This window comes from Canis lupus, assembly GCF_048164855.1.
Source record: "Canis lupus baileyi chromosome 5 unlocalized genomic scaffold, mCanLup2.hap1 SUPER_5_unloc_4, whole genome shotgun sequence".
NCBI lineage: Eukaryota > Metazoa > Chordata > Mammalia > Carnivora > Canidae > Canis > Canis lupus.
Window position 1 is genome coordinate 120,115 of NW_027326411.1, and position 13,231 is coordinate 133,345.

The 13,231-nt window shown below is 36.4% G+C and overlaps 1 protein-coding gene across 1 annotated transcript in view; it reads left to right on the forward strand.

The window, feature by feature from the left end:
- LOC140629432 (outer dynein arm-docking complex subunit 2-like) overlaps positions 1-13,231 on the forward strand; it is a 216,335-nt gene that overhangs the window by 69,300 nt on the left and 133,804 nt on the right. Inside the window, exon 14 of the mRNA XM_072818908.1 lies at positions 4,872-5,019. Coding sequence (XP_072675009.1) covers positions 4,872-5,019 — 148 coding nt within the window. The remainder of the gene's footprint in view (positions 1-4,871; positions 5,020-13,231) is intronic.

Sequence of the window (13,231 nt, forward strand, 5' to 3'; positions counted from 1 at the left end):
ATAATCTTGCTATATCTCCAACAGAAAAAAATCACTGATGATTTTCTTGGAAATTACATTAAATATCTATATTAATTTGGGAAGAATTGATATTTTTACTATGTAGACTCTTCCAATCCATGAATATTATATATCTCGGTTTATTTAAGTATTTGATTACTTTCACTAATGTTTTATGGTTTTCAGCATACAAGTCTTGTGTATTTTTTCTTAGATTTACAACTAGAAGTGGAAGTTCCAGTGCTGTATTGGTCAGCAGTGATCAAAGTGAACAATAGCCTTGTTTGTTCTCAATCTTAAGGGAAAAGTATTTAGTCTTTCACCATTAAGTATGATGATGGTGTAGGTTTTTGTACAAATATTCTTTATCAAGTTGATAAAGGTCCCTTCTGTTCTTGGTTTTCTGAACATTTTTATTCACATTTGGGTGTTCATTTTGGTCAAATCTTTTTTCTACATCAATTGTATAATCATGTCATTTTTCTTCTATAGGCTGTTAGTGTGGTTGATTACACTGATTGATTTTTGAATACCAAATCAGCCTTGCATCTCTGTAGTAACCCCACTTGGTCATAGTGCACTCATCCTATTTATAGGTAGCTGAATTACATGTGCTTAATATTATGTTAAGAATTTTTGCATCCACAATCTTGAGAGTATTGTATTGGTTTTTGTTTTTGTTTGCACTGTCTTTGGTTTGATATCAGGCTTTGTAAAATGAGTTCCCTCCTATTCTATTTTCTAGAAGAGATCATATAAAATTTGGTGTTCTTCTGTGTGGTAAAATTCTACAGTGAAGCTATCTGGGTCTAAAGACTTCTGTTTTGGGTTTTTTAATTGTGAATTAAATTCTCTTAATAATTGTGCTATTCAAATTATGTGTTTCATATTGGGCAAGTTGTGATAGTTTATACTTTAAAAGAACGGTCCATTTTATCTAGATTGTCAAATTTATGTGTGTATAGTTGTTCATAGTTTTCTCTTATTATTCTTTTGTTGTCTGCAGGATCTGTAGTGATATCCCATGTTTCATTGTTGGTACTGGTATTTGTGTCTTTTCTTTTTCTTGTCAGTTATACTAGAGTTTTGTCAATTTTATGGATCTTTTCTTTAAGCAGCTTTTTGTTACTGATTTTTCAAATTGTTTTTCTGTTTTAATTTTACTGATTTCTGCTCTTTAGTATTTCCTTTTTTGTTTGCATTGGGTTTACTTTATTCTTTTTTCTAGTTTCTTTAGACTTAAGTTTAGATTATTGAATTGAGACTTCTCTTTTCCAATGCAAACATTTAGTGCTATATAATTCCCTTTATGCACTGTGTTAGCTGTTATCTGTGTACAAAAGTTTTTGATATGTTGTATTTTCATTTTAATTTCTGTTCAGTGTGGCTTTTTTTTTTTTTTTAATTTCCCTTGAGGCTCGCTTCTTGGACCCAAGTGCATTTTTTGTTTGTTTGTTTCCAGACTCTTGGAGATTTTTCGTCTTCTGTTTGTTATTGATTTTTTTTTGTTTGATTTCATTATGGGCAATGAGCACACACTATATAATTTTAGTTCTTTTAAATTTGTTGAGGTTTTGTGTGGTCACACTATCTTGGTATAGAGTCTTTGGGTGCTTAAAAGAATGTAGAGCCTGCTGCTGTTGGAGTATTCTATAAAAGTGGATTAAATCATATTGTTTGGTGGTGTTGATTTCTTTTATATCCTAGCTTATTTTCAGTCCAGTTGTTCCACAAATTGATGAGAGAGTAGTATTGATGTCTCTAAGTATAATTTTTCTGTTTCTCATTTTAGTTCTATTTTTGCTTTATGCATTTTGCAGCTCTGCTGTTTGGTGTGTACATATTTGGGATTGATATGTCTCTGTCATTATGTAATGTTCCTCTATATGCCTTGTCATTTTCTTTTTATTGATGTCTACCTAATCAGATTATTTTATAGACACTTCTGCTTTCTTTTGATTGTTTACATGGTGGGTTTTTTTCCTCTTTTTCTTTCAAACTAATGATATTATATCATTACATTTGAAATGAGTTCCATGTAGGTAGCATTTGGTTGATTCTCTTTTCTTTTTCTTTTTGGTACAGTAAGTTAAATTCTTTTAATTGGTGTATTTAGAACTTTTACCTTTAATGTCATTATTATGTTAGGGCTTAAGATTGTCATTATATATATATTTTTTTCTGTTCATTGTTTTTGTTTGTTTTGGTTTTGGTTTTCTTTCTCTCCATTCTCTCTAACCCTTTCTTCCATGAATGTCTTTTTTATCTATTACCTTTTGGAGCATGGTAAAAGAATGGGTAATTTTTAGGTTTTAATAATGTTTGAGATTCTATGATTCTCTTAATTTTTCTGAATCTTATTTAAATTTTATGTTTTAGCAGGTTTCCTCCTACATCACATTGGTGGAATAAGATGTGTATTGTCTCCTCAGGTTAGAGAAGGAAATTACAAATTTTCAATTAGGCCTTCATTGACAACTTGGGGAGGTGAGCGAGGGGCTTCTCATCATTTTTAACTGGTAATGGAAGTTCAAGCTCTGACTAGGTCTCTGTGGGTAACAGAGAGGAAGAGACTCTGTTTATTTGTCAGTGGGGTTGGGGTTGGTGGAAATTCTGACTCTCCATTAGGTCTCTTCTGACACAGGGATTAGGGAGTTTTGTTGTAGTCTGATAAAGGTAGAACACTCTTCTCTTAGCATTGTTAGCAGAAGTGGGGGTGAGCCACAGTGTTTTCTGTGGTGTTGACTAGAATAGATCATCTGTTGCCTAAAAGTTTTCTATCTTGTTAAGCTGTTCCTTTTCTGGTCCTCTGAGTAGAAAGAGCAGGCTTTTCTTAGGTGCTTTTTTCCCTGTGCCCACTGATAATTCTGCATCACTATCTTCTCTAGTACCCAATCTGGAATACACGAGACAAAAAACCCAAGGAACTCACCATTGTGTTGCTCCTCAAGTCTGTAGATCCTTAAATAGTCTTTCTTCTCCTTTCAACCTGTCAGAGTCCTATCGTGTTTGTTTTATATATAATATCCAGGATTTTTATGTACTTAAGATCTACTTCATCTTTCCTAAACTAAATGTTTGGCCTTACATGTTTCAATTTTAAGTCAAATTTTAGTGAGTCAAAAAAAAATTTAGTGAGTCAGAGAATTCTAGAGTAATAGATAAGGGTAAAGGGGTAGTATATCCAAGCAACAACCATTACTCTGACAAAAATGTGAACTTCTCTATGTCTCTTCTTAAGTGGATATAATGATGTAGTAGAGAAGTATTTCTTAAGGTGGAGTTCATAGGTCAGTGAAACATTGAGATTTGCTTATTTTTACCTCCCAAATGTATGGTTGCTATGGGACAGGACCGGAAGGGAACCTCATAAAATAGGGAAAGCCATTTAAGGTTATATGTCAAAGGGTTCATCATTGGAAAAAGAGAACAGCTTTCCTTTGAGGTACTGATTTTTTTTTTTTAACATGATTCGAGAGTGATTGGGTCAACCCAGTGCACCTTGCTCTTAACTCCAGGAGCTTGCTAGGCTAAGGGAAAGTACATTTAGAGATTCTCTGGAGGATATAGGTTATTTAGTATATGTTTCAATCTGGGACCTTTGAGTTAAATTTACATTGGTTCTTAAGTAAGCCTTATCTACCAGATTTTGCTCTGGAACCAAACCAGGTTCCTGACATTTGTTGGACAAGAGAATACATTAAACTGAAACTCATCATGTGGCTTGATGAATTGGAACAGGCACTTCAGTTCAGGATTTCAGTTTCACTCCACTGCAGCCCAGACAGCACAGGAGCATCATTCTGCATGACTCTCTGTGCAAAAGCACCTTTCAAAAAAAAAAAATCTTAAAAATTTATAAAACTCAGGGGCGCTTGGGTGAGTCAGTCAGTTAAGCATCTGCCTTCAGCTCAGGTCATGATCCCAGAATCCTGGGATCAAGCCCTGGCTCCACTTCAGGCTCCCTGTTCAGCACGGAGTCCGCTTCTCCCACCTGCTCTACCTATCCCCTGCTCATGCTCTATCTCTCAAATAAATAAACAGAAGATCTTTTTAAAAATTAATAAAACTTGAAAGTTACTTCTGTGCAATTATTAGAAATATGCTTTCTCCTTTGCTTCAAAACAGAATGAGGAAAGACATTGAGAGAAGAGATCACACAGGGGGATTGGAGGGAAGAGAGGATGGAGCGAAAGAGAAAATGAGAATGAATTAGATATGGTGATGAAAGCTTGAGTGAACTTGCTGGTATCCATGGCCCTGATGTTGAGTTAGAAGCTTCTAGAGCAGTGAGGAACAAAGTGTACTCCCTTTCATAAAAGAGACACCCTTCCTGTGGGCATTTGCAGTGCTGCCCAATTGAACTCTCCCTGATGATAGAAATGGTTTCTATCTAAGCTTCTGGTATAGTAGGTGAGTGTTGAGAGCTTGAAATGTGGCTATTTTGACTGAAAAACTGAAATTTTAATTGTATTTCATTTCAATTTGATAAATAAATATAAACATGATTCAATCAATAAATTTAAATAAATATAAACATAAATAACCAGAAGATATTTAACTTCTATGACTTGTGGCTGCCTTTTTGTACAGCACAGCCATAGGACATATACTTAATGCCTTTGTTCATTTCTTACTATTTTCTTTATTATTATTGCATACAAAGCAATAATAATGAACTGCACCTGGTACAGAGACAGGGATTTATTCATCTCCTTGCTTAGATCTTAGCAAAGATCTTTAGAACTCAGAAGGTATTGGTACCTTATACATTGCTTATGTTCATATTGCTGAAATATTAATGATTATAACCACATCCATTTTGTAGCATAAATATGTTTATTATATGTGGTGGTTGTTACTGTTCTTAGTAAGAGTGCTGAGAAGATTGAGGAAATTCTTAGTGACAGCTCCTCAGAGAATGAGGAAGATGAAGAACCACCTGATCGTCGTCAGGAAGCAAATGCAGATTTGTCATCTGAATATTGGCAAATTCAGAAACTGGTGAAACATTTAAAGGTAAGACAAACCTCTTTGTATTGTGTTTACAATGATTCTTTTAATTCCTTTCCTAAAAATGTATATTCTACTTCCAAATTGATTATATATGTATATATATATATATATTTTTCAAATAAGAGTAGTAAAAACTCCCGTTATTATTTAAATGTGCATGGGGAATGGTCTTATTACCCTGTGTGCACAGGGGAAGGTCTTATTACCCTGAGGATAGCACGGTTAGTCCTCGTGGAGCAGCCGGTCTGCCTGGTACCAACCCTTTCCCCTGGGCCATGGTAGCCAGCAGCTATTATGACTTGCCATCATTTTACACCTTGCAGTATGCTGTGGCATCAAGAACATGGATTTGTTTTAAAGTTGGACTATAATTTCTAGGCTGTGTTACTTACCAACAGTATAGCTGTTGATTATAGCTTTGAGCCTTATTTTTCTTAACCTATGGAAAATAGGTTAATACCTGTCCTATAGGATTACTTCAGGGTTGGTAAAGCATATTTGAAAGATGTGGATAGTGTTTGGTACATTGTAGATACTTAAAATATGTATCAGTCCCTTTTCATTACTCTCAACATAATATGTGTAAACACATGTTACATAATAATGGCCTATATAATGTATTTAAGACATGAATGGGGGCAGGGCAGGGAAAATGATTTGCCAAAACCCAGATTAATATCAGTGGATAACTGATATTGATAATGTCTAGGTAGGCCAGGACTAAAGCAATAGTTGAGAAGTACTCGTAAAAACATTTTTACTTAACTCATAGTTTCCTCCAGCTTTTCTACATGATTGAGTGAATCAAGGGCATTTGCCAATGGCTTTGCAATATGTAAAGATATTTATGTGGCTCCTAAATTACTTAAGGCTACTTTTCTGGTGCCCTTGAGGTCCTTCAAAGCTGACAGGTAAAATAGTTTATACATACATTTTTGTGAATTCAATAAACATCCTCTGCATGGACACAGCTTTGTAGCTGAGAAAGTTGCTTTAGAAGAAAAATATGCCCCCTTTCTTAGCATGGTCCCAGCTGCAATTCCCTGTATTTCTCAGGAAAAAAAAATCTATGTTTTCCTGAATCCCAAGAAAAATTAGTCAAGAAATTGGGAAAAAGTATTCTAATTCTCCACTGTAACATAGATTTCAATGGCCAGACCAGGATCCAGGCAAGCAAATCAAAGATTTTCATCATTAAAAAAGGATGGGAGCTTCTGTGAAGCAAATCCTAATGCCCACCTTAGGTACTATGCTTTTGAAAGCCTAGTTATTAAATGCTTTGTTTTAAAATTTCATCTTAAGAATAATATCTTTTAAATAGTAAATATTTTTATATCAACTTCAATTTTTAAAATGGCTTTGATTTGGCATTTATTTCGTGGTAATGTTCCCCTCTTTTAGTGGAGATCATTTTTCATGTTATTGCAATAGATATGTTTGAGGTTTTTTTTAATAGAAAACCTCTGAAATTTTTAGCATATCTATTACAAAAAATGATATACTATTTATTATTATGGAAAACTTTTAGGATCATCATTATCACCTAAAAATATATAAATACAATTTGGGAAAAAACATGGAATGATTATCATTTCAAGAATTCCTAAGAATTTGGAGATCTTACTCTGGGATCTTGAATATTCCTATCCTAGGAATTTGGAAACTATCTGGAGCACAGGCTGGAGGTCAGGCCCCATGGTCAGGCACATGCCCTTGGTGGGCGTCTTTGCATACAAATCATGCAGTCAACATAGTGGTTCAGCCTAGCATGCACAGCACCAATGTTCAGACTCAGAAGACCTTCCTGATGGTAGGAAGGTCCGTGGATCTTCCCACCATCTCTCCTGTACTCATAAAGCACATGTCACTCTGGGGGGGGGGGGGAGGGAAATGCATCAGAGAATTTTGCCATCTAGCACTTGAACAACTTGAGCCAGATGGGAGCCCTGGTGTTTATACAAATAATTCTGGTCTGTTAACTTTATTTCATTAGTCAAAGGAAATAAAGAGTCAACAGGAAAGACGCATGGATGGACCAGGAGGCACACTACCAGAGCAGTTAGAAGCATGACCTTCCATGTTAGAAAGATTCTAATTGGGTCAGGCGTCTGCCACTTACTGGCTCAGTAGCCTTGAGGTATTTGACTGACCTCTGTGAGTTTCAGTTTGTTTTCTCATTGGTCAAGTTGGCAAAAACAAAGGTTCTCATGTTTTATGATTATTATGAAAAAGATCTGACACATATAAAGTGCTTAGCAGAAAGTACTCAGTACTCGTTAGTAATAATAATGGCTTCTGTTACATATTATTATTATTATAGACAACATATGGTGTGGAGTCTTCTGGACTTGCAAAGCTGGCCTTCAACTTTTGCTTTAAATTTTCTAGCAACCAATAAAAGGAGGGAAATACAGAGTTAATACCATGAGGGAAAGACTCTTACCATCATGAGGTAAAAATAGCCCAGTTGCCAATGTGTGTAACTGATCCTGGTACTAAGAGCAGAAAGAATTTTCTCCCTGAGGACTTAATGAAGCAGACAGTGAGTGTGGTAGTGAATGACATCCTTAATAATATCCTCCCAGTGAACATGGCAATGAGCGTTTCTCGTAATAGCCTAACTATTGGATAACTATCTTGAGTTTTTCGACTATTTAGGATAAGTCCATATAAATCAGGCCAAAAAGGGATGCACTATTTCTGTCCCAGAACAGCTAAGGAAAACATTTATTGATGAAGTGCTACTTAAGCTTGCACAAGTTATTCATCAATAAATCATGTGCAAATGTGATACTTTTGGCCAGACAGTAAATTGCTTGGTATTATTATAGTTCCCACAGGTAGATATTCTTAACATAGCCAATAAAAGAAAAAGTATATCTACAAATGATTTCAAGCTTTTTGACACAGATAAATGTTTTATATGGGGACACAAAAGGATATTAAAAGTCTATGAAATGCAAAATTGAATGTCTCTAGGTAATCTCAAAATAAATACACCTGACATTTTAATTGCAGACTTATGCCTTAAATGTAGACTTACACTAGTAGAAAAATGTTAATGTTGACCTGACTTTCTACTTACCATTTTCCAAGTACAGCAATGTCTGTAATTGTTGAAAAAAATTTGATGAGCTCATTAATACCCAAACAGGTCAATGAACTATAGCTTGTTATTTATCCAGAGCTATGAGCTCAGATCTTGGCATGTAAGTAAAGGGAATTTATATTTAATTATTTGGCTTTGACATACATTCATTTCAACTTACAAGTTTTATATATGCATATATTCTTTTAATCTAGATTTTTAGAATACAATTTAATTTTTAAACTAATGAAGACTTTGCATTTTTACTTTTTAACCTTCCAACTTCTTCCTCCCCCCACACACATAACAGATGACTCTGTACCCGAGTTCTAAAAGAAGCAATAAACCACCTTTTCAGCTTCCTTAGCAAGAAACACATTCTTTCTTCTGCTATCTTTATGGTTCAACTTGTCTGTCTTGTCAGCTACTCAAATGGAAAGACCATATTAAACTCACTTCTATGTCTTGCAGAGTGCCTAGCCAGTGAGTACAGGCTTGTCTCTCAACCCTCTGCTCAGGAGGTGTGATGGGGAGAGAATGGGTTCCCAAAGGGCCAGGCTGTGCTGTTCTTCATGCTCAGCTCCTTGAGAGCAGTTTTTCCTCCCTGTGAGCCAGAGTCATTCCTTCTGCTCTTGACATCTTTCCCACCTTCTCTTACCCTCTCCCTTTCCTGTTCCCTTTCTCCATGTAGATATGCAATTTTATTGCTGTATATTCTAGCTTTCTATGGGTATTATTTTTCCCCTGGCCAGGGCTGCTTTAAAATCTCGCAATTAAAATGTTTTGCTTTGGATCGATTCCAGCAATTGGGGAAGATAGTTTGTTAAGGTGCATCCCACACTGATTCTGTGAAGTTTTGTAAAATGTGGAAGTTTTACTACTCAACCAGTTACATTCACAAAGAACCCCTTTATGAAATAGGAGGAGAGTTGCAGAATTTTATTTTGTTTGGAAATGTGGATTAGTCACAAGTATTATAGTATTATAAGTTAATACAAATGGGTACTCTTCAGTCAAGTGAGAGAAAATGTTGAACAGTTGTAACTATAAGTAGGTCTGCATTTCATACACATTATACCTATCATGAAACTGAAGAATGAATTTCTGGACACAAGGTTTCAAGCCTATTGAAATCTATTACTGTGTGGATTGGAGAAGGATTGGGTATGGAACTTAATACTATAGGATAAATAAATCCAGGAGAAAATTGAGGAGGCTATAGAGTGATGCCAAGAATGTGACTGGTTAAGATTTTAGGTAGTTTGGAGGGATCACAGAGACTGGGTCTAGAATCCTGCTCTATCTCCCTTATAGGCATTTCCTTGTCACTTGAGGATAAGATGTCAATACTACTCTGGCATTACCTCCAGGCTCAGATGGGAGATTATTAGCAAGCGGGCTTGTAGATGTCTGCCGCTACTCTGAAGTGCTTCATCTCAGCTGGTCTTGTTCCTGGGTCCTTGAGGCAATAATGGAAGCATCTGGGGTCAATCCCCAGGGCCATCTTCCCAGGTGTGCCTCCTCCTTGCAGGATGCCTATTTCTACACCTGGGATTTTGATCAGAGCCCAGCCAGGGGATCAGGATGATGAAAGCAGGGATTTAGAAAGTTGAGTCCAGCAGTAGGTGGTCTACATAATGAATCAGACTGGGAAGAGACAGAAGACCAGTAACCAGGGGGTTGCAGTGATCAGAGTGTGCTGGGGGCTTTGAATAGGATACTGTCCTTGGAAGTATCTTGGAAGCAGCAAAGAAATGGCTAGGAAAGGAAGCAGGTCAGTTTATGAGGAGGCTTGGGTTTGGATCAGATTGAGTTTGAAGAGAATGAAATACCCAAATAGAAATGCCCATGCCGTAGTTGGAAATAAAGGACTGAAGCTCACATTATTCATTAAAAATCGAACTACTGCTTCTGGACCCAAGGGCATGAATGAGCATGTGAAGCATTGTGCCTGTTTTTGTCTTTTTATTCATGAAGGAATATGACCTCTTAATAACTAATCAGAAAGTAGCTGCCTCCCATTCCAGTTAGTACAACCAAGGCAAGTTTTTTTTAAAGATTTTATTTATTCACTCACAAGAGACACACAGAGAGAGGCAGAGACAATGGAAGAGGGAGAAGCAGGCTCCCTATGGGGAGCCCAATATGGGACTCAATCCCAGGACCCTGGGATCACGACCTGAGCCAAAGGCAGATGTTCAACTGCTGAGCCACCCAGCCATCCCCCAAAGCGATATTTTTAGATCAAAATTCCATTATTATTCCAATAGAAGTCTTTCCTTAAATATTAGTTTGCCAGCTTACAAACAGATTGATTCATCAGCTTTTTTTTTTTTAAATCTTAAAGTAACATTTTATTTGGTAATTTTATGCAACTAGCCAGTAGATAAAAAAAAGATTAATTAAAGAAAGATAGGAAAGTTTGAAGCAAAAAGAGAACAATGTTTATTTTTAAAGTAAGGTTCCCTCCAGTTGAAAGCTCCTACACCCTAAAACCATAAGGAACTATGGTTCCTTCCTATGATGAAGTCAGGGAAAGATGGGGTTTTTAATGTAAATTCACAAATGTGGTATCATTCTTAAATGTTAAATCTGTGCAGTCGTTGTTCCCAAGTCCTGGGGGATGGTGATATTGTCCAGACATGTGTCACTCAGTGGAGAATGGCTAATGCTGGCTGCTGAGTGACATCATATGATCACAACTGGGCATCACCACACATTCATTCTCTTCCCCCAGCCACCATGTTGTGAGGGTGGTGCCTAATTTTTTTTTTTAATTGTCTTTGATCAAATTCGTGAAACACTGGTGTTTATTTCACCTTTCATGTGAGCCAGGGGTCTTGCTAGTTACTCTCCTGCTCTGTTACGTATCTGCAAATTGAGATCTCTCAGGCCATGAAAAGTGAAGTTACCCCCCAGCTTTGCAGTGACCAAGACTCTGTTCCACAGTGAGCAGAATCACATCAGAAACTCAAAGAATCACATCAGAAATTCCACAAGGCTTCCCAGGAGACCCCGCAGGCTCTGTCCTTGGCATGTTTTAGATTTCCCCGTCTGGAAGGGGATTCGCTGCAGAGACATTTTGAAACTTTAAAACCTTTGTTAAAGACTACTTTTGTGGCATTCAGTTCCTTAATAATCTTTCATGAGCTGATTAAACACACACACACACACACACACACACACAACCACCTTAATTGGTTAAAGAGTTCTTCTAAGTGGTAATTGGGAGTTATGTGATTTTTCATTGCAGGAATTTGATGTACTTTACAGTCAATTACAGTTAATTAAATTCCTTTCCCCTTACTCGGGTTTTGGGTATGGAGGTGCAGGTAGTGTGATCCTTATTTCATTGGTGGAAAAGCTGAGAAATAGTTCACTCTGGGCCACACAGAAGGCGAGGTGGCCGTGGGCCAGGCTGATGTTCAGGCTTCTATCTTTACTGCCTGTTGCCTAGTTATTCTGTTCCTCTGTCAAGAAACTCAGGACACAGAGGGCCTTCAGGCCTTGCTGTTGTGTCCTCCTATTTACTCTCTTGTTTGGTTTTCTTCATTTGAGTAAGAAACTAAATAAACAGGGAGCATTTCTAAACAAAGGAATTCAATGTTCATTTCTGGAAGGCACTATGAGAGTGTGCTCTTTGGCTAAGTTTATACTGAAAGAGATGGAGAAGATTGTGATAGAACAGTGTTATTTGTGTTCAGCAGAATCCTTAAAAAAATGGAAAAAATGGTCACTTTTTATATATTCAAATGAATGGCAGTAGTTAGAAAGCAAAGTTACTACCACCTTCCTGAGAAAGTCTTTAAGTTAATACATGTGGTGTTGCATTGATGTGGGTTAACTTTTAAAAAAATGTCTCCATGACAAAAGAGTTTTATCCTTTAAAAAAAAAAAACACTGTTAGAAATCATAAGATATTTTAAATTGCATCACCTAAAAAATTTCTACTTAGTAGAATTTGCACTTATGTTTTCTTAAATACTGCAAGGTAAGTCATGAACATACTTTAAGTACTTGGATTACTTGAGTTGTGTGTCACTTGTATATTTATATATTGCCCCCCAAAAAAATGATCCTTTGTTACAAAGGAGGTCATGAAAGTGACGGAGAGTCTCCTCATCTCCACAGAGGAATCTGTATTCCACAAATAAACTAATTGAGCTTTTTAGTTTTTGAGCTATAAGCTCTTTTTGCCCCTTGGGTATCATAAACAAGAGTGGAGAAAAGCAAAGATAACTGGATAAGAACGATAAAGTAATGCTACTGAATCATAACACTTCATACCACCATTGGCTGACATTATACAACCACATCAACTTACCTACTGGAAAATGACGATGTTAAAAATCTCAAGGGAGCTCCCTTAAGCTTTAACTCATTCATTCATTCATTCATTCATAAATGTACCTGTGAGCCCGCCCAGCTAGAATACAATTCTATGATATTACACATTGCTCATCTAGCTAGTCATAAGATATTTGATTGTAAAGAACTTTGCTATCAAACTTTTATGTGACTTCTGTTCAGTTTTATGTAATCTGAAAATGTAAAATGGGGGGAATTTGTTGCTCAGTGTATTGCCAGCAACACTATTGTTTGTTCCTCAAAGTATGCTTTCCCCCAAATTTACTTGAGAGGCTAAATAAATGGTAGAAAAGTAGCGTTGCCTAGTTCCCAGTTTGTATAATGCTTTAGGCTGCTTTACTTTTTATTGAAAAAACACATATTCAGGTCCTATTATAAAAGTTTGCACATTGAAGAATCTATAAATAGAAGAGTTAGGGAGTAAAAGGTACCAGATTTGGTATAAGTGATCTTTTCATTTTATATGCATATACTTGTACTGTACTCATTATTAGAAATTGCATATTTGTAGGAAAAATATTAAACTCTAGGTCCCATTGTGGTCCACTAGCCTTTGCTAGTCCCACTGGCAAAGGCTGTGGCTCCTTTCCCAGCTCCTGCTGTCTGGGGGTGTGTGGCTGGCTGTGGCCTTCTGATATTTCTGGGACATGCAGGGCATTGCAGAAGCACACGTTTCTCTTCTAGCCCTCCCTTATCTCTTTTCTGTATTTAAGTTATTTAAATCTTATAAAAATAATACATTAATATATACCCTAAAAT